This window comes from Leopardus geoffroyi, chromosome B1 (genome assembly GCF_018350155.1).
Source record: "Leopardus geoffroyi isolate Oge1 chromosome B1, O.geoffroyi_Oge1_pat1.0, whole genome shotgun sequence".
Lineage (NCBI taxonomy): Eukaryota > Metazoa > Chordata > Mammalia > Carnivora > Felidae > Leopardus > Leopardus geoffroyi.
This window is the reverse complement of record NC_059327.1, coordinates 185,405,868-185,427,862: the sequence shown is the minus strand read 5'-3', so window position 1 is coordinate 185,427,862 and position 21,995 is coordinate 185,405,868. Positions and strand designations below refer to the sequence as shown.

The 21,995-nt window shown below is 37.8% G+C and overlaps 1 protein-coding gene and 1 long non-coding RNA gene across 3 annotated transcripts in view; one reads left to right on the top strand and one right to left on the bottom strand.

Moving 5' to 3' along the window:
* SEPSECS (Sep (O-phosphoserine) tRNA:Sec (selenocysteine) tRNA synthase) overlaps nt 1-18,268 on the bottom strand; it is a 36,606-nt gene extending 18,338 nt beyond the window's left edge. Inside the window, exons 1-8 of one of the 2 annotated variants that reach the window (XM_045474362.1) lie at nt 18,042-18,268; nt 17,071-17,225; nt 14,551-14,669; nt 14,026-14,184; nt 10,923-11,076; nt 7,182-7,284; nt 310-439; nt 96-187 (exon numbers count right to left, since the gene is read on the bottom strand). In XM_045474362.1, the coding sequence (XP_045330318.1) occupies nt 96-187; nt 310-439; nt 7,182-7,284; nt 10,923-11,076; nt 14,026-14,184; nt 14,551-14,669; nt 17,071-17,225; nt 18,042-18,155 (1,026 nt within the window). In that variant the 5' untranslated portion in view covers nt 18,156-18,268. The remainder of the gene's footprint in view (nt 1-95; nt 188-309; nt 440-7,181; nt 7,285-10,922; nt 11,077-14,025; nt 14,185-14,550; nt 14,670-17,070; nt 17,226-18,041) is intronic. The other variant, XM_045474363.1, reaches the window with a different exon arrangement.
* A 79-nt stretch (nt 18,269-18,347) lies between these two features.
* The window catches only part of LOC123596109, a 41,863-nt gene continuing 38,215 nt past the window's right edge, over nt 18,348-21,995 (top strand). Inside the window, exons 1-2 of the long non-coding RNA XR_006711539.1 lie at nt 18,348-18,483; nt 20,957-21,089. This is a non-coding gene — a long non-coding RNA (uncharacterized LOC123596109). The remainder of the gene's footprint in view (nt 18,484-20,956; nt 21,090-21,995) is intronic.

Genomic DNA, 21,995 nt, shown 5'->3' with positions numbered 1-21,995 from the left:
ATGCCTTCCAAGTGGCAGACCAAAAGGCAAAAACACCAGTAATATGGAAGGATTTTAGTCAAGGGTATGATTTTGTACCAAAATGGAAAACTTACCTTTCTTTCTTTTAGTAGCTTCTTATAGCCATTTGATCCAAGTGATAATAAAGTAATAAGGACATCTAAAGAAGGTGAAGCAGAAGCTCTTCCTGAAATAAGATGAACAAGTCACATTCAGGGCAGGGAAATTAAAATTTATTATAGTGGCCTAGGTACAAATGGCATTTTTGTTTGTTAGTTACTTTTTCTGAAGAGCAACTGATTTATTTACCTGGATACATCTTGCTGATTTCCTGAATGAAGGAATCATTAAAGCCAGCAATTATAGCGCCACCTACTGGAACCATGAAATTTTTGTCCAAGCTCTGTACGAAAGCATCTATTCTACCAACTCGAGCCCCCTAGAATGAAGTAACATGTAGTATTACAGATTGGCTTCTAGAAAAAGAGACGACAACTGCTATTAACAAGTAAATACCATTAAACAATGCATGAAATATCAGATCAAATATTCTAACTTTCTTTGTAACAGTGCCAATAAAGGATTTTTAAGTATTAAATGAGTTTGTAAATGCTGCTCCTTTTATATGAAAGAGCACTTTATAGTTTACAACCTGCTTTCATACAAACAAATCATGAAATCCTCACAACACCCTGGGGAGGAAGGCAGCGTTTCCGTAGTAGTTCAGGTGAGAACTCAGCTTTTCACCTTAATGTTGGATAAGACAGTAGATTCTTCCCTTGTCTCTCATCTGTGATCTTCCATTTGACAATAAATGCCAACAGTGGGTCCTGCAACTATTAACTAACTTTAAACAAGAGTGGCCACCATAATCTAATAGACGTTAGCCACCCATGTTGCCAACCAATTAGCTATACATTTAAGTACTGTACTTCTCTTTGATGCTTGGATAGTCTACCTGCATGACCACTTTAAGCGACAATCTGTGCTCCTACCACCATTCAGACAACAGGAGAGAAAATTTATTTTTAATATCAACTAACGGACTCTTTTTGTATACTCTTGGCAATGTTTCTAAAGAACTCGTGTTTCCTGATGTCATAATCTTAGGTGATCTTATTCCACTGCAAATGAACTTCAAGTGAAAATCTAATATTCTAGTGAAAAAATGAATACTTACCTGCTAGAAATGTAAAAACTAAGTTCTAGTCCCCATCCAACATAGTCTGTGACCTTCTATCTAATGTGCTTCAATTTTCTCCTCTTAAAAATAGAGATACTATCTAAATTTCAACTAAGATAGTTTTTTTTCTTTATCTGTAGTGACAGATTTTCAATCTGTATTCACAATCTACATTCTTATTAATATAACCACATTTGACCTTCATCTTCACACTTTCCCTCCACATCCATATCTCAGGGAGAATAGAAGGAGCAGATAGCTGGCCTAATCTAAGAGACCAGATCCAGGCAATCGGTAGAAACACAAAAGCAGGAAAGGGAAGCAGACTACTTCGGAAGCTACTGCATGATTGTTTCAATCTCAACCTTTCCCTACTCCTCTTCTAATTTCCTCATAAACTATGATCAAAGAAAATCTCACTGTATCATAGGAAAACAGAGAGAAGCATATAAAGACTAATAGAATAACTGAACAGCACACAAAGTAGTAGAAGGTGAAAATAAAGAGGAACAGTTAAGAGTTGTCTTTTATTAACACTTCAGTACTGTCTAAGGCTTCCTGAGAGAAACGTGAGCCTAAATCAGGTACAGGAGTGTAAGAGAACCATCACTGCACTGGACTTTGCTAGAATCCCCTCACCGCTAACACCCAGAGAGCATAAAAGGCACTACCACACTCCATGGCAAGAAGACAAACAGGCTCCCAAAAAACAAATGGTTTCATCAAAGAAACAGAATATCTAAATATTCAGTGTATATCTAAATATTTTTAAAAGATGAAACTTTGCAAAAAAATGTGGAAGTGAAGTATGGTTTTTTTTTCAAATTTTTAAGTGAAAAAATGCCAGCTTTAGTGAGATATAATTGACACAGTATGTAGAAGTTTGAGGTATACGACACGATGATTTGATATATGCATACATTATGAAAGATTACCATAGTAAGTTTAGTTAATATCCATCAAGTATGGTTTGATAAATTGCTTAGCAAAAAAGATAAAAAAGCAAGCTAGACCCACTCACTGAAGTCAGAGGATATCAATGAGGAGGAAAAAAATACCAGAAGGCTGAAAGGGTTTTTAAATAAAACAGGAATCATACGAGCATGTTCTATGAAGGAAAGGGTTGTCAATTACCAGCTCATTCATTTCCTTGTTTATTCACAAAAGAAATATTTGGGCACCTATCAGCTGCCAAACATTGTCCAAGGTTCTAGGGACAACGATAGCAAATAAAACAGATACTTGTTCATATAATAATTTCTGCCAGTATTTATTGAGAACCTACTGTGCATCAGGTACTGTTCTAAGCACTTCACATCCTTAACCCTTGTAATAACCATATGAGGTAGATGCTACTATAATTGCTATTTTACAGATGAGAAAATTAAGGGACAATAAAACTAAAGCGACCTGCCCAAGGTCAGGAGTGTACTTAATATTAACAGCACAGTTGGGATTCAAATCCAGGCAGTTAAAGCACCTCACTAGAAGTCACCAAGGTAATCAAAGATACAACAGGGACTAAAACTTAGGTAATCTGGAGGAAGAGCCCAGGTTTATAAAATAAACTCTTATTCCCATGGCATTTCCATTCTTCCAACTGCCCAAGCTAAAGCCTTGGGCTCTGAATTCTCATTTCCTCACACCTCACATCTGATTCATCAATACACCCTGTAAGAGCCACTCTCAAAATACATCTGAATCTAACCATTTCTTAACACCTTAATGGCTACCATCCTGGCCTGAGCCACCAACTTATTTCATGTGAGCTCTGCAACAGCCCTCCACCCTTGCCTTCCTACAGTCGATTACTCACATAGTAGCCACAATGATGGTCAAAAAACATAAATCACACGTCACTCTCCTGCTCAAAACCCTCCCATGGCTGACGACCATACCAAGGATAAAATCCCAAATGCTAACACACCTCACTTCTCTTTACTACAGTACACTGCCGCCCTCATTTGCCCTGGTCCAGCCATACTGGCCTCCTTGTTCTTTGCATACCCCAAGCACACTTCTGCCTCAGAGTCCTGGCACTTACTGTTATTTCCTGTCTGGACTCTAAAGAGCTGAGTGGCCTACTCCTTCCTATCACTTGGGGCTCTGCTCACGTTACTTCCTGGGGAGGACTTTCTGGATTGCTCCATCTAATCTGATACCCCCTTCCCGATCCAGAGCATTTATCAAGGCCCGTCATACTTATTGTTTACTGTCTGCTTCTGCTCCGTGAAGATAAGGATTTTGTTGTATTCGCCCCTGTATCCCCAGTGCCTAACCTGATGCCTGGCACACAGAGGGAAACCCTGTAAATGTTTGTTGAATGAACTGAGAATTAGGTCTGTGAATAAGTAGTATAATACCTACTTTTCCCAAGTTCTTTTATTTTTTAATGTTTACTTATTTTTGAAAGCAGGGCAAAAGGGCAGAGAGAGAAGGAGACAGAGGATCCCAGGCGTTTCTCAAATTCTTAATAAGCGAAGCCACTGCTTCCCACACTTCGGGAGCCTTACAATCCATTCTGACTCTAAAAAGATTAATCCTATGTATTTTTGTGACTCTACCACATCCTTCTCCATTAATCTGTCCTACTATCCATATTCCATCCGTCTTCTAAATGAGTCAGTTTAGCACAGAAACAGAAGCACAGGTTGTTCAGAGCTGACTTCAACGACACGTGCATACCAGAATGCTTTTTGTGCTGAGGATTAAGTCACCCTGGGGCAGCATCTTTAAAATAAAAATAAATAAATAAGCTGACACGCTGTAGCTATAGCTCTTTCTTCACTGACGGTTTGATTACTACACTGCTGTCTTCTCAAGGAAGTGTTTACAGTTTCAGCACGCTGTTTTTTAAAGGAAAACATGGGGCTTTGAAGCCTCACTGAACTACATGGGCCATTTTGTAGCTACTGGACCTTGGGCAAATCACTTAATCCTTCTAAGTTTGCTTCTTCATTTATAGAACAGAAATAACAAGTACACCTTAAGTTGTTAGGATTGAGCTAATAAACTTTAAAAGTCCAGGAGGATGCCTGACGCATGGTGGGTACTCAGTAAATGGTATATATATCACTAAGAACTATTGAGATGAATGAAAGCTAACTTTAATTTTCTAGAACATCATGAAACAGCAGTGGCACTCAAAAAGACCCAAATATTTATTTAGTTTAAAGCAACAGTACCAACACCTCTCTTTGTGAGGGCCAATTTGGGAAAATTCAAATGTTTAAGTACTGTTTTTTTTTTTTTAAGAAATGCTAATTTTAGAAGGTAATACAGTATCTGCGACAATACAACAGCTGTGTTTAAAAACCACTCACCCACCCATCTTAAAGTGTTATTTTCTGGTTAAGATTTTCACCTCACCGATGAAGAGAGGGGACGACAAAGGCAGGCATTCATGAAGCACACTTCCACTGGCACCTTCTACATCACATCCTGGAACGCACTGTCTTTGTCTTAATCTCTCCAGTTATGCCGCCAAATTTTCCAGTATTCAAAATTATACCATGGGCACCACAACACTAAGCACTTCTGGGTTCAATATATAATATCTGAGTGAATGTTTTGGAATCACTGAAATGATCTTTATGAAGATTTCACAGGCATGTGGAGAATACAGAAATGTAATCTATAAAAATTAAATATTTTTTGCACTAAGTTTAAAAAAGTTAACACTAAATGTACACAACGACTGTCACTATTGTAAAAAAGGAATATACATATAAAAATGGGAAGAAAGTGGACACAAACTATTAAGGGTATTTGTTAGTGTACAGGTTTATGAGTGATATTCTACTCCTTCCTCACTCTTCTGAACTTTTAGTAATGCTGATGTGCTTAACTTTCAAAAGAATTGAGGCTGATAAAACTTAAAGAGGAAAAGGGGAAAGGGAGAGGAGACATAAAAACAAATCACTGAAATAAAATGTTTTTCAAGATTTCCAGTGTAGAGAATTATACAGCTTTTCTCCACTACCATTCACATTGGAGATAATCTAGCCTAGAATTGTGATGAAAACGTTCTTTAAAAGTTCAGGAATAATGCAAAAAGATATGGAAGAAATGGTGAATGGTCTTCCTTGACATAACATGCCTACCACCCACTCCAGCTCTGGACTTCTTATGTTATGTAAACTTCTGGATTTCCTCACTGGTTAGGCTAATTTGAGTTGGGTTTCTTTTACTTGCAGCCAACTGCATCCTAACTGGTACAACCTTTGAGTAAAAAAATTAAGCAGGGACACCTGGCCGGCTCAGTGAGTGGCATCCGACTTTGGCTCAGGTCATGATCTCATGGTTTGTGAGTTCAAGCCCCATATCAGGCTGTGTGCTGACAGCTCAGAGCCTGGAGCCTGCTTTGGATTCTGTGTCTCCCTCTCTCTGCCCTACCCCCACCCCCCTTGCACTCAGACTGTATCTCTCAAAAATAAATAAACATTAAAAATTAAAAAAAATTTAAGCAGATCAGCTAATACCATCATATAAACCACATTTATATGAGAGATGATACTAGCATGCTCCAAGAAAAATTTTTTTTCCAGATAGGATCTACTTGGCTAAGAAGCATTCACCACCACACTGGAGAAGATCACAGATAATCTGTGAGTTAAGTCTTGCCCACGTAACACAAACCACATGTGCCAAAACTGAGTATGTGATTCACAACATTATGCATACAAATTATGTAACTTACACCATACATGGATAACGCCTACCCACATCCTCATACAGTATAAATAATCGTTGTAGTAGATATAATACTTCATTTACTCATCCAATTTTTTCAGTAACCAGTTATTGAGTATCAACTATGTACCAGAGACCGTCTTAAATATGGAAGACATAACAGTGAACAAAACAAAGTCACAAAGTCTCTTCCCTAACAGAACCTTAATTCTAGTTACTACCAATAACTAGACAATAAAAAAATAAATATTTTATCAAATGGTGAGAAGTGCTATGAAAAACAGAGCAAGAGGTCATCAATTTTAAGAAGCATCCAAATTTTCCACACTACTAGGTAAGAAAAAGCATTACCAATTAACATTACAATGTTAATCAGACACCACTGATTCTAAGACACCCCAATTTCAGGGATGTTATAATGTGGAAAAATGTGTACCTTAAAATCAATGTTTCTGGTAAAAACACAAAAAAGGAGACAGAAAATGCAGGCAAGACACAGGACCCTGTTATTTTAGATAGAGAGTCTAAGAGAGTCTCACTGACTTCAAGAGAGGTAAGACACCAAGTAACTCTCTGGAAGAGGAATCCAGTGAGAGGAAGGAGCGAGAGTAAAAACAGGGCAGTGCACACATTATGTGGCACACGGGAGGCACAGAAAAAAGGCAATTAGGCCCAGAGACAGCGGATGGGAGGAAGAGCACAAGTAAATGAAACTGGAGAAGGTGCAGAGGCCTGAAGACACAAAGCCTTGCAGGTCATGGCGAGATTCTTATTCCGAGCGGGATGGGATGCCCAGACACATTTTCAAAACATGAATCTAAAACAGATGACCAGGATCTAGTTGATGCTTGTAAAAACAAAATCATCACGTGTTTTAAACCCTGCCAATTCCACAGCCATACACTAAAATGTTTATAAGTGAGGCCATTTCCAGCCTAGGATAATGAGGTACAGTGGTTCCTTAAATCTTAAATATGGAATCAATCATCAATATAGCTTAAAAAAGACAATAATCCAGTAGATTAGAAAAATGAGAATACTGGTAATGAAACGTTCTCAGAAAGTTACAAAAAATAAGCTACTGAAGTATTTCTGTGTTGGTCTTGACCAAAGCTAGTAGTCCAATTACCATTAAAGAAAAATGATTCTTACTGTGTGGCTATAAAATGCTAATTTCTAACCCGCCATGAAGTTGAAGATGCTACAGAGTTGATTTTACTACGTTAAGTTGTAAGAAAAACAAAGTAATAATCCTGTAATACGTTAAAATCATTGTTTCTTGACGCATCTTTCTAAACTCTCTTACCTGCTGGATGAGGTGCATACATTTGGAAGACTGCACCCCGTACGCATTGTTGACTACGTGCGGAATGCCGTAATCAGCACAAATCACAGCCAGTTCTTCTAATCTAGACATAAATATTCAACAGAAAGACATATTTTTACTGTGCTTTTATAAATTACAGTGTGAAAACTTTTCTAATTTAATAGTTATTCTTAATGTACACTAGGAAAAAAAATGGGAAAATTGAAATTTCTATATCAGAATTTTAGCATAAAATTCAGCAGCAGGCACTTTAGGATAAATCTAAAAAAGCTTTTAAAATAATGTTACCAATAAATGAGAAAACGGGTATTTATAAAAACTTACATAGATGGTAGCTTTTAAATCGCTTTAAAATTTCCTATATATATATATATAAAGCAAGAAGCAGATTATAATGACCCCTTACAAGGTGGTATGCTCATTTTTAAATGCTTTTGGTTGCTTATTATACTAAAGCTAATATCTGCAAAATAATTAGCATATCTCGAAATCTTAAGAAATCTCACATTTAACATCTCATAAAGTAAAAAATACATTTTCAAGTAGACTTTAATGTATTAAAAAATACAGAACATTAAAACGTTTCAGTACCAAAATAACATTTTCCAACAACTTGGAAACTAAAGAATCTTTTAAATAGCTGCCAGTTTTAAATTCACTCTTACTTTTTCATTTGACACTCCTTATATTAAAACAATTTGAGAGTCTAACTCTATGTAAAGTAAGGTAATAAATTTCAATTAGAATGTAATAAATGATGTTCCTCTGAGAAACTAACTACTACTTGTGACGGAGGTGATCTCTTAATAGAAACGTCTTCACGTGCTGTGAAGCTAAGACTAAATCCTATGATTTAATAAAGTTAAATTTTTAAAAAATGTTCTTTCTACAATATAAAGAATCTAGAAGCAAAGCACTTTTATTCAGTAAAAGTTCTTTCCCACACGGATGTATTTCAAATATCTATTACATAGTTTTATTACTTACTTTTGCCAAATACGTTTTCTTTTTTAGTAGATACGCGTTAATATGTTTTTAAAGTACAGATAGGACTGACATTATTCTGTTCATTCGTCCGAAGTTTTCAATTTACTTCCTTAAAGTATTATGAATTAAAGAGTCATTTTATCATTCATTTTCATAAAGCTCACAAATTGACACAGGAACCTTTCTACTACTTAAATTAATCAGATGTCGTTTTTAACAAACTAGACCTTCTGGGATACACCCAAGTATTTTCTTCATAAAATGCACTTTGATGTGTTTGTGTTCTAATGAAAGCATTCCTTAATAACAAAGTTCCTTGACAGTAAGATACTATAACAACATAAAGTACTATTTTAAAAAGAAAAAAGAATCACTTGTGAGTAGTTTTAAATAGTCAGAATTGAGGAAGTCTGCTCATGTTTAGAGCGTATATAAAGGTATTTAATGAAAGGCAAGGAGAGACAAAAAATCTTACATGTGAATCAAATTGTATTCTAACTTAGCAGCCAACTGAAGATCAGCTTGTCAAATAGAAAAAATGATAGGGGCGCCTGGGTGGCGCAGTCGGTTAAGCGTCCGACTTCAGCCAGGTCACGATCTTGCGGTCCGTGAGTTCGAGCCCTGCGTCAGGCTCTGGGCTGATGGCTCAGAGCCTGGAGCCTGTTTCCGATTCTGTGTCTCCCTCTCTCCCTGCCCCTCCCGCGTTCATGCTCTGTCTCTCTCTGTCCCAAAAATAAATAAACATTGAAAAAAAAAATTTTTTTTTAAATAAAAAATTAAAAAAAAAAACAAATAGAAAAAATGATATCCTTTTTTATTACATTTCCTTTGACTGATTTTGCCCCACAATACTCTGTCAAATTAATTAATAAAGACAACATATATATACAACTATTCAAATTAAGACTATAAAGGAATTAAGCTTAATGCAATGAAATAAAATCATATTTTAAATTTAATAAAATCAGAAGTTCAAACATATTACTACAACTGTGTATTACCATTTTTCTAAAGTTCACCTATACCAGAAACAGTCATTATATAACACAACTAAAAAAAATGGCACATGAGAATTTTGCTCACTGATAAAAAACTTTGGTGATTTGTTTCCAAAAGAGATAATACATGTAAAATACTTAACCCTACACCAAGCATACTGTAAACATCAAAAAAAAAGTCAAAATGAAACAAAACTATCCTCAAGCATAAATAATCTAACACAGGGGCCCCTAGGTGGCTCAGTTGGTTCAGCATCTGACTTCGGCTCAGGGCATGATCTCACAGTTCGTGAGTTCAAGCCCCGCGTTGGGCTCTGTGCTAACAGCTCAGAGCCTGGAGCCTGCTTTGGATTCTGTGTCTCCCTCTCTCTCTCTGCCCTCCCCCGCTCGCACTCTGTCTCTCTCTCTCTCAAAAATAAACATTAAAAAAATCTATCACAAATATCCATGTGCTGTTTTTAGAAATGGGATTTATTTCTATCACATTAAAATTCTTCTAGATAGCAATACAATCAATGAAGAACAATAGGGATGTTTATTTAATATTTCAATACAAATTTAAAATCTGATTGGTAAGTAATGAATAAACAACAAAAGCATATGTAACATAATCTTAAAATAGAATCCACAGAGTAACATAACAAGGTAAATTTTCAAAAGCATGCTCTTAAAATTGTCTCTTAAAACATGCCTATAGTAATAAGTAGTAATAATAGTAAAATGATAAAAATTAACATACATTCATTACTGCCGAAGTATGTGATTCCATGAATTAAAACTAAAGTATATACAACTCAACCTAAAAAAGATAGTCCAAGTCAATATAGTTTTCACAAATTATTAGCACATCAGTTCAAAATGTTCAAATGAAACAGTTGCTGTCAAAACTAGGAATCTGTATTACTATACTCAGGCCTATTACATTTCCAGAATAAAAATTTGTGGACACCCTTTAAAGAGTAAACATTTGCTTTTTCCCTTTCTGCTTTTCTTTAGTCTTTTCTTCCCTTTTCTCTTGAGAGAAGAAAGGTGCAAGTGAGCAAGGGGGAGAGGGAGAGGGAGAGGGAGGGGGAGAGAAGAGAGAAAGAGAGCAGCAATGCTCTCCTGAAGCGAGGCTCCAGCTCAGCCGATGTGGGGATGTGGGACTCGAAATCACAAACTGTGAGATCATGACCTGAGCGGAAGCCAGATGCTTAACAACAGAGTGACCTAAGTGTCCTTGCTTTTCTTAAATGTATGCATTTTTCTCAAAATGCAAAGACATCCACTGTGAACACTTGAGTGTACGTGTGAGTTAATCTTCCAATTAAAAGAATTCAAAAGGCAATAAATAATCCTAAAATTTTCTATTTAAAAATCTGTTAATACTGATAGTTCTTACATAGGAAAACTTACTGTAAGATCAAAGAAATGGAGATAGCAATGAAAACAAGTAAATCCAACATTATGCTTAGAAACTTCTACAAAACAATGAGGAAAAGACACACAGAGATTAGAAACAGGAACAAACAAGAAAACAGAGATGTTTTTTGTCTGCTCAGGTCCACTTGCTACTAGTTGTTTTCCCAACTTCTCTATCCAAATTTTCATTTTCCCAAACCACTGTCGTTTCTCCATCGGTCCATTCACCTATTTACTGCCACGTGTTACTTAAGCATGTTTGACAATTAGTATGTCTGCATTTCACTTAAAAGACCAATCAACATCTACAGGACAGTATTTACAAATTATTTACCTATCAGGCACCCTTGGAGCAAAACAGGAGGTAGTAGAATGAACGCACAGAATGTGATCAGGCCCAAGTTCCCGGACTTTAGCCTCCACTGCTTCCAGGTCTGTGCGCAGCTCGTCACCTTCTAACACGTTCTCTATCACCACAGGTTCAAAACCTAACCAAGCCAATCCGAAATCAAAGTGTTAGGTAAACGAAAGTAAGAAAAATCCTGGAACTCTAGGAAACAGTGCCATTCTGCATAAGAACACTAAATATTTGATTTGGTCAGTGAACCCTCCCCTAGTGATAAAGACCTGGCTCAATACTGGTATGAGTCAAAGGCAGGTCAAAATAATGTGAAGGACCCCTAGACCACAATGAGGACCACAAAACTATTTAACACTCAGATATGCCCAGAAAGATATGCCTATTTCTGGGAAGGAAAACAAATGTCAAATAGACACCTATAAAAGTAATTACACAGTCATTGATAAAAGGATCACTTAGTACATACAATTTCAGACCACAGAAAAGTAAATCTACTCATTCTCTGGCAACATTTCATTCTAAGTTCACCTTATGTCAGGAATGAACAAAAAAATAATACAATTCAAGTACCAAAACAAATCACAATCAACTTAATATTTTACTGCTAAGGAAAAAGTAATGCATTTTAGTAGCCTAATGATCACTGACCCATCTCATAGTTTACAAGGGTCTTCTATAACTTACATACAAAAACTTTCCCAATTTTCAATTGAATTAGTACACTTAACTAGCATATGCTCAAAGGTCTACCCAAATAATAACTATGTAATCTTGTATGGTGAATATTTAGAGATCCATGAACATTAAGAGTTGTATGTGCAATATATACACTAAATAATGTACGTAGCATTTATTTTTTTCATATGAAATTTATTGTCAAATTGGTTTCCATACAACACCCAGTGCTCATCCCAACATGTAAAGCATTTAGATAACTAAATTATTTTGTAATATTAGTAAGTACTTAGGGTAAAAGTAAAATCTAAGTGCTTAAATCTTACAAACTGGATAGAAACTAAACTTGGGAAATTTTACACATAAAGTTATTATGCAGTTACATCTTGAGTCTTCCCAAATAGCAAATCCGCAGCAGACTAGACTCATGGATTTAGGGGCTGTAAGAGATTTAGAAACCATTTAGCTGATCTCACTCGTGTCAAAGATAAGGGTGGTGAAGTTTAGGAAAATTGAGTGGCTTTCACAAGACCACACAACAAATTAAAGCACAGTTATGAGCAAGTAGTTTTGTGTTCTAAAATCCATATCAAGTTGTCTGCATTCTGTCTACAGAAATATAAAAACCTGGCCACTATAAAATCAATTCAATTATGTTGGTGCAGAGATGTCCAGGTTTTATACCTGTATTTTCACAGCTATCAAAACAAACACACAAAACTTTAAATAAGTAGCTTCCTAATTACAGCTGATTTTCTATTATTTCTCAAATTCTCTAGACACAATCTTATTTTTGCTTTTAAAACTTTTTAAAATGCAAATTTTTTTTGAGGATACAACTATCTTATTTACTAAGAATTAGGCTATCCTAAGAAAGGATAAACTATAAATTGTAGTATAAATCCTAACATCTTTTGGAATAGTTTCCACTTTTTCAACATGACAATCTTTCCCAGAAGTTTGGTTATTAGTTCTTTGGTTAACATGATATAAATAAACAGACTTAACAATTTTATGCCACTTAAAATAAATCAGTATATTTTTTAAAAGTCTATCAGTTTCTGCTATATGTCCGTACTATGAATCCCTTTACATGAGTTTCTTTAGGATTACTTATACAGTTTAATTATAGCCTAATACAGTTCATTTCATACAACACACTGAGGCCATTCAAAATTAACCTCAAATTCTCAAATTCGACTTGAATTAATCAAGCCAAATACTAAAATACCAAAGTAGAGTTTCTGCCTCATTTATACTTAATAATGTCTATATCCTTACACTTTTTCTTTCTTTCTTTCTTGACTTAGAGACAGAAAGAAAGTGTGTGCACGTGTGCACGTGAGTGCAAGCAGGGAAGGGGCAGAGAGTAAGGGGAAGAAGAGTGAATCCCAAGCAGGCTGTGTGGAGTCTGATGCTCAATCCCATGAACTGAACCATGAGATCATGACCTGAGCCAAAATCAAGAGTCAGACATTCAACCAACTGAGCCACCCAGGTACCCCTGTATCCTTACACTTTGATTCATGCTAATAATTTATGTGTATTCCACTTATGTATATGCAACAACCATTCCTGAAGCACGGTCTATGCTCCAAGGATTGCTGTTGGGCATTTCATATGCCATCCTATTTAATACTCAAAACAATCTTGTGAGATGGGTAATCATATTCTTTAAAATGGGGACATATGATACAGCAATTCCACTTCTGAGTATACAGCCCAAAGAATTCAAAGCAGAGACTCAAACAGGTACTTAAGCACCCATATTCATAGCAGCATTATTCACAAGAAACAAAAAGTGAAAGCAACCCAAGTGTCCATCAATGAATGAATGAATGAATGAACAAATGAAATGTGAAATATATATACGTATATCTATACATATATATATATATATATATATATATATGTATATATACACAGTGGAATATTAGCCTTAAAAAAGGAAAGAAATTCTGATACGTGCTACAACACGGATGAACTTTAAAGATACTATGCTATGTGAAATAAGCCAGTCTCAAAAGGACGAATACTCTGATTCCACTTATATGAAAGACCCAGAGTAGTCAGATTCATAGAGACAGAAAGTAGAAAGGTGATTGTTGGGAACTGGGGGTAGTGTGGAGGGAGCAGTTATTGTTTAATGGATAGAGACTCAGTTTAAGAGGATGAAAAAGTTCTGGAGCTGGTGTTACGCAATGGTTGCACAACAATGTGAATGTATTTAATGTCAGAGAACTATACCTTTAAAAATGATTAAAATGGTAAATCTTGTTATGTGTATTTTATGACAATAAAAGGAGGGAATAGGAACACGCTTAGTTTCTTTCTCATTCATCTATCTCTATATAAACAGTCTGAATCTTCTGCATTATGTATGCCACTCCTCTTCCTTTACCTGCAGTGATCATGGATTTAAAGCAGGACTTCTGGTCTATTCTTGGCCATATAATATATTTTGCCTTTGGTCTTCTGTGTCGTAATGTTAAGAAACACAAGGTTAGACTCATACCAGTTGCCATAGGAACTACAAAGCAGTTGGTCACTGTATGGACACCTAAAAATAAGAAGTAAAAGAGAAATTTGTTATTCCACTGAAAAACCAGCACCCTTCATGAAGAAATGATATACTTCTTCAATTAAATAGTAAGAGTTATAGACTTTGTGCTTCTTGTGTCCTTGGTCTCAGGAGGCTCACTGCCAAATTCATCCTCCTGGCTTATGGTTCTGATTTTCCGTCTTTTTCTAAAGGGTTTTAATATATATATATATATATATATATATATATATATATATATATATATATATGTATCTTTTCGAAAGCCATTTATAACCTATTTGGAAAGAGGCATTAATAAAAGATATTAGGCAAAAGTGTATATGGCTGGTCAGCCAAAAGTATTATGATTAACATAGTACATACCAGCCAACTTTATGATGTCCAGGACCAAAGAATTGGTAATTTTGTTCAAAAGGCTAGAACCTGCAGCTTTTGGTTGCACAGCAGAAATATCACCCGATCGTCCAATTCCATGAATGAACCTAAGCAAAAAATGGGCCAACAAATGGACAAAAATATTCAGTGTTCTAAGTAATCCACTGTATAAGTATATAGACACAATAATCAAAACAACAGGCAACACTTGACTATTGTAGGCATTTTTCATACACTATTAACAATGTAAAAATATCCTAGTTAAGTTGAAACAAATTCATCATTTATACTGTGGTAGCTAGTCTCCCAAGATGGCCACCATCAATTCCTCTTCTCTCTATGCTACACACTATTGTCAACACCAAGAGAAAGAATCAAATTCCTCTGCATTGAATCTGCACTGGCCTTAGTGAACTGCTTGGCCAGGAAGAATCTAGCAAGAAGTGATGGTCTGGAATTTCTGATCTAGGTCAAAGAAGCCTTAAAGCTTCACCTGACCTCTTGAAGGGCTTGCTTTTGTGGGAGTTCCCTCTCATAATCCAGCTGCCATGCTGGGAGAGGCCCATGCCACCTGGAGAGGCCCATGCCACGTGGAGAGGCCATCTGATCTCTCAGCCATCTAAGTGAGTCAACTTAGATAAACTGTCCAGTTGAACCTAATGACTAAACTCTCAGCCAACATCTGACTACAACTGTATGAGAGACAGAAAGCAATAATCATCCTGCTGAGCCCAGTTAACCCCCAGAACTGTGAGAGATAATAATAAATGATTGTTTTCAGCCACTAAGTTTCGAGATGTATGTTAGCAGCAATAGAAAACCAGAATATATGTAACATCAGATTCTCTTCTTTCTTTCCATTTCCTTAACCAGAGCAGTGGACTAAGTTCCCATGGGCATGAGCTGCTATTTCAAATATCACCTTAATTTTAAAAATACTCCAGCTGACCCCTGAAGGCAGGAGTTTGGGGGGGAGGGGGGGACACACAGTCAAAAATTCACAAATAACTTTGATTCCCCCAAAACTTAATTACTAATAGCCTACTGTTGACTGGAAGCCCTACCAATAACATAAACAGTCAATTGACACATATCTTGTATGTGTATTATATACTGTTTTCCAATAATAAGGTAAGTTAGAGAAAAGATCATGTTATTAAGAATATCATAAGGAAGAGCAAATGCATTTACAAGTACTGTACTATATTCATCAAAAACAAATCCACATGTGAGTGGACCTGCACATTTCAAACCTATATTGGTCAAGGGTCAACTGTGTATACTCCTTAAAATAGTGTGCAAATCTACTCATTTTGATTAGATGATGTCATGCACGTGAGAGACACTTCTGAATATTCTTCAGAATCAAAAGTCTGTTTGTACTTTATAGTTAGATCAGAAATCCTTCACGCTGGGATTATCACAGAACACTAGTGTTATACTTCATTATCCCGGAAACCTAATGTAGAAAGCATTTTTTTGCAAATATTATAAATCATGTTATCAGCCCATTTTAACCATGAATTTTTCATCCAAGTTATAGATTCATTATTATTATTAGTTCCGACTGCAATGGTTTTGATTGAAATAAAATTCTACTATCTGCAGAAGAGTTTCATCACTGCAAATTTCAAGACAGGAGTGTTTACTAGTTTACCTATATTTCATGGAAACTTTGAAGAACAGAGACATGATCATATTTGGAAATACTACCAATTAAATGGTTAACAGAATTGATAAAAACTCCCTAAAATATTGCAAAAGAAAAAGGTCACTTAATAATCTAAAATCAAATTTAAGGTATCTTTCCTGCATCTACTGCAACAAAGCAAGGTATTTATAAAATAACTCATTTTAGATACAGATGAACAACATTTTAAAGTTCTACCTACATATCATTCTCTTAAAAAAAAACAAAAACAAAAACTTGCAATGTTAGAAAAGAAACAGCAAACTGGGGCACCTGGATGGCTCAGTCGGTTGGGCAGCCGACTTCAGCTCAGGTCATGATCTCACGGTCCATGAGATCAAGCCCTGTGTTGGGCTCTTGCTGACAGCTCGGAACTTGGAGCCTGCTTCAGATTTTGTGTCTCCCTCTTTCTCTGCCCCTCCCCTGCTCATGGTTTCTCTCTCTCTCAAAAATAAACATTAAAGAAATTAAAACAAAACAAAACAAAAAACCCCCAGCAAACTATAAACAACCTTAACATATTTAAACTCTTACAACCAAACAGGCGTATTACATTAAACGTTATTAACAGAATGTATAGGCAGTATTGTTCACCACCCAGAACCTGACAGAATAGCCACCACTGTCATCCTACTGTCCTGAAAAACACATACTCAAATTGTTTCCATCTCCCTGTTGCATCTAGTTTCTATGTCCATTTGAATAGGGAAGAAGTAGGTTACCAATGGACATTGTATAATTTAATATGTTACTATTACCACCATTGTTTTTAATAAAAAAAAGGGGGGGGGGGAATGTCTTCTACTTTAAAAATATACCTGTAATGACGCCGAGCAACTAATGCAGATGCCACTCTCCCTTCTCTTTCACCAACACCACAATTACCCAGGAAGTTGTTGCTGTCCATGATTGCAAGTTCATGCAAAAAGAGTTCAAGTGTACTTTCATCCCAACCATCCTCTGGACACTTGCCCTTTAAACAAAACAAAACAAAACATGTATAGTGAAGAAAACCATCCCCCAGGACCTTACTTCAATACATTTTTTAAACTTTGTAATGTGTAGTTTGCCATACTCCTTGCTTTCTAAACTTCAGACATAAATTCCGCACTATTAGGAAACCTCGAATAGGCAAAACATTCGTTACACTGCATTACAATTCTCTACAGATTGCCAGAAGTGATAATAAATGAATACGATGAGATCTACTCAGGTTTGATGTTTCAATGAGTTAAAGTAACTGAAAACCAATAAACCTTATCTTCAACGAGGACTGTTCCAACCAGGCTGCTGAAACTAGGGATTGTCAAACGTCAGTGAAATTAAAATTCGGGATACCGGTAGGAACGAGACCTGTGAAGTTCGGGGGCAGCTCTTGGCTAGAGTTAGTATGTCGTGGTTTAGAAACAAAGTGTTCCGTGAGTCCTTGGGAGTAGTGGAAGACGGCAGATGCGAACCTTGCCCTTTTCGCCAACAAAACAGTAGCAACTGGGACTTCCACATCCCGAAGTTAGAAAACAACCAGACTCAAAATCCCGACTCCCGCACGCTCCCTTCACAACACTCTCTGGGTTTTGCTGACTTTGGTGAGGCTGAGAAGGAGCTGAGCGCAGCAACTCAGCACAATGCTTGCCAAGCTGCGACAGACTGCCGCGGACAGGTCTCAACCAGCAAAGAGGAGCGAGTGGGCAGGACGCAGCACGACCTGGGCGCTGGGCGGAACCTGAGGCTGGGTGGGGGGGGGGGGGGGGGGGCGCTGCGGCTGGAGAGGGGCCCGACAGCTCGGTACCTTCTCCAGAAGCAGCCGTACGAGGTGCTCATGCGAGCGGCGGGCCTCACAACCCTGCCGCACGTAAGCCGGCGACACCAGCCGCTCGCCCGCCGCGAAGCTCTCGCGGTTCATTTCGGCGGTAGCAACCGCAGCAAGAGAACACTCGACACACCCTGCACCCACTACTGAACCGGGACGCAACTCGCAGCCTGGACGGTACGGCAAGGCCTTGGGACAAAAAGCGCGTCTCGCTTTCGCACATGCGCAATCCGCACAGATGGTGCACCAGGAAGCGTGGACTTGAGCATGCGTAGACGTCTGCGTGTGTGGCGGGATCCTGAGACGGGCTTAAAGTAAGAGTTTGCCCTTGTGCAGAGGGGCCGAGGAAAGTACAGGGGAGCTATAGGAACTTCTCTGCAGAAAAACTTTCGGATCTTTTGTGTTCCAACTCCGTTGAATGGTGAGAGTTGCGCAGTCTGTGCTTCAGCCTTACACAGTGTTTCTCATATTGCAGAACCTTTCATCCTTTTTGCACGTCCCAACATTTCTTATTATTGCCTTGACAGCCCGCTACGAAATAACCGTGTCCCGCTCCTTCCGTCCTTTGCTCTACAGAAAGCCCCAATACTTGTCACCCACCAACTGATTTTACTTTTTTTTTTTTTTTTTTTTGTATACCCCACACCCACGCCCACATACCTATGGATATAAACTTCCTAAAGTCTAGGGACTTGGTTTTCGCTGCCATACCTCCCCAAGCGCCTAGAACAGTGCCCAGAATATATAGTAGGGACTACAAAAATTTTCATGTTGATTTAATGAATTGTTTTGACCATTAAACAACCCAGGGCTAGGTATGGGATATATAGGAATGAAAAGATAGGATCCCTGCTTTCAACTTCCTTGCACTCTTCTCCTTAGGTGAGCCTACAGTAATTCCTGACATCGCTCGAGTCCACTTGAATTGGTTCATACTCGCTTGCAAAAGCTGATTGTTAAATGTGCGGTAATTTTGTGAGCTGGTTTTTAAATACAGCCACTTTAAATTATATTAAAAGCAAAAGTGATGAATACACAAACTTTATCACTTCCTACTTATTTTTACTACATTTTATTGTTTAAAGTGCGCTTCTGAGATTATTTGCCTCTATTATATCCGTGTGGTGGAATCACAAAATAATGGTGTACCACCGCACATCTCTTTCCAACTCCCTGTTTAGGGACATCATGATGGGAGTTTGGAATTGGCCATGGTAGAGTGGAAAGCACCATGGAAATCAACAACTGCTACACATCAGGCCCTGACCTCTCTGCTGCTGCCCAGGAATTAATTGTTTAGTATGTACCAACTCACCACTGTTCCTACTACATGTTCCCAGGGCATCCTACCATTTGTCAGCCTGGTACTTGTCAAGCTGCATTTCCATTGTTAATTTTCTGTTTTCCTCAACTAGATTGTGAACTCCGGTTTGACGAAAGCTATATGGGATATCTGTGTTCAAAGCACAGAACTAAACACAAAATAGATGGGCTACAAATTCAAATTTATCTGAATGATAGATGGTTTAAAAACTTTGTAAAATTACACAGAAATATAACCCACAAAAATAATGAGAATTTAGCTCATTTTTTAAAGTAAACATCAGCCTTCAAACTTTTGAAGAGTTCAGTTCTTATTCCCAAAATACAACTATTTTTGCAACTTCTTTGGAAAAGCCTTCAAAGCTATCTTGTCAATCACATGTAAGTACAAGATCCATCTCATTATTGAGTGGACACTCTAGGTTTTTGAGCCAGCAGTTTCTCTCACCTTACTTACCAGTCTTAATTTGGAAAAATGTTTGTTTCCAGAAACTAAATCCATCATCAAGGTATGACTTCATAGAAATTATTCAAAAACTGCAGGCTGTGGAAGCAATTTCAAAAGAGGTATTCCAATATTATCTTCATCCATTCACACACCCAATGAGTATTGAACATCTAACATTTTTTAAATTTTTTCTTTCTTTCTTTCTTTCTTTCTTTCTTTCTTTCTTTCTTTCTTTCTTTCTTTCTTTTTCTTTAGAGAGAAAGCGCCTGTGCAAGTGGGGGAGAGAGGGAGAGAGAGAGAATCCCAAGCAGGCTCCATACTCGGTGCAGAGCCAAACGTGGGCCCTGATCCCACAACCCTGAGATCATGACCTGAGCTGAAATCAAGAGTTGGATGCTCAACTGACTGAGCCACCCAGGTGCCCAGGTATCTAATATTTTTAATAGCACAACATCAGAATAATTTAATTGTCTTTACAAGATGTAACATAGTTAAAAATAGATCCAACATTCATAGTCTGAATTTTGCTTGTGTCACTAGTTGTTTGACTTTGGGTACATTACTCGTACTCCCTGAGCTTTACTTTCCCCATTTGTAAAATAGGAACATGGAGGAGACCATTGTCTTGATTAAACGAGATGTAATCTCTCAATGCCATCTTTGCCTTGATGGGCTGGTTGTACAAATGGACAAGGACTAGACCTTGTCTGATGTCCTAAGAACCCCAACCCCATAATCTCTGCAGTAAGTATCCCAGGAAGCCAAACCAAAACCCCTGCAGCAATCTCGCCAGAACAGTTGGGACTCAGTCAATGACTTCCAGCTTCCCAATTTTTTCACTTGCTTCCAACGCAGGACTAACCAGAGAAAGCCAAGTATGCTCCCTAAACCAATGACATAAGATGCCCTTTTCTTTAGCCTACCTCCATCTTCCCCTTGCTAACAACTCCCAATCAGAGCATACCTGAACTCTTCCCATTTTTTTCACCATAAAGCTTTTCCACCCTTCTGCCTGCCATTGAGTCTCCAAATGTGAGTGATGGTGACTAACTCCCTTGCTATAGGAAGCTCTGAATGAATAGTCTCTGTTTATTATTTGGGTGGTCTTTGTTCCTTGCCACAGTTTTCCTGGAGACTCCACTGAGACATGGTCTGCACTGTCCATCACTGTGGCCCCCAGCCTTTGACCAGATGTGGTACACGCAGAGGACCCTTGTGCCTTGCTGCTTGTGGCCTGTCAAGTCTGTGCCATCGTTGTAAGTCAGTGCTGGGTCTGAACTCTGCTATCTTTGCATGGAGTTCCTCAGCTATTTATTGTACTTATTCTCTCCTTGGTGGAATCAGGCCATTCCTTTTGATTCTTTTTTGGCTGTCTTTTATATTTGTATTTTGTATTGTGCTACCTGAAAATGCTGTTTGTCATAAAAAGGAGAATCATAGGGTAGAACACAGCCATAGGCCCTGTAAGCCTGTTGTTCAAACCAGCCTCAGAGACCAGTGAGTGTGAAGTTCTCACCAGATGGCCATCCATTTGGACAAACATCACTGTGGGTCACCAATAAAACTGAGTGAGGCACTCCTTCCATCTTGATTTTTGGTCTTGAGAATTTGCCTTTAATTTAGAGAGGGGGCTCACTCTAATTTTCTACCTGATGGGGGGGGGGCACAGATTGTCAGGTCTGTGTTTGGAGGGGCCAACCCTCAGGTGGGAGGCCTGAGACACAAAGAGCATAAGCATCACTTTCAGCCAACCATTGCCAGCTCTCCTGGGTTTGTCTAAGCCTAAATCCACTTCCCCGCCAGGAAAAACTGCTGCTTCTTATATGTGGTGTCATTACAATCCTACTTCTGGTGGCTGTCTCTCTTAGTGGCATAACTTCAGCAATGAGGATCTGGGCCTTCCGTGGCCACGCTGCGGGACATTTGACTTGGATAAATTTGGTGTTGATAGGCAACCTAGAAAAGAAGGGGAATTAAGATTTCTCAGGTCAATGGACTGCAGTTTTTAACTGGTATGCAGAAGCCTCCAAAAGAAATTCTGGTTCAAAATTTATTTCACTTAAACATTCTTTGACCAAAGCTCGTGAGCAATTCGACAAACTTAGGCAACAAGAAACTAGACTCATTTCCTAGTAAATCCTTCCTGTCCTTGTCTTCCAGTG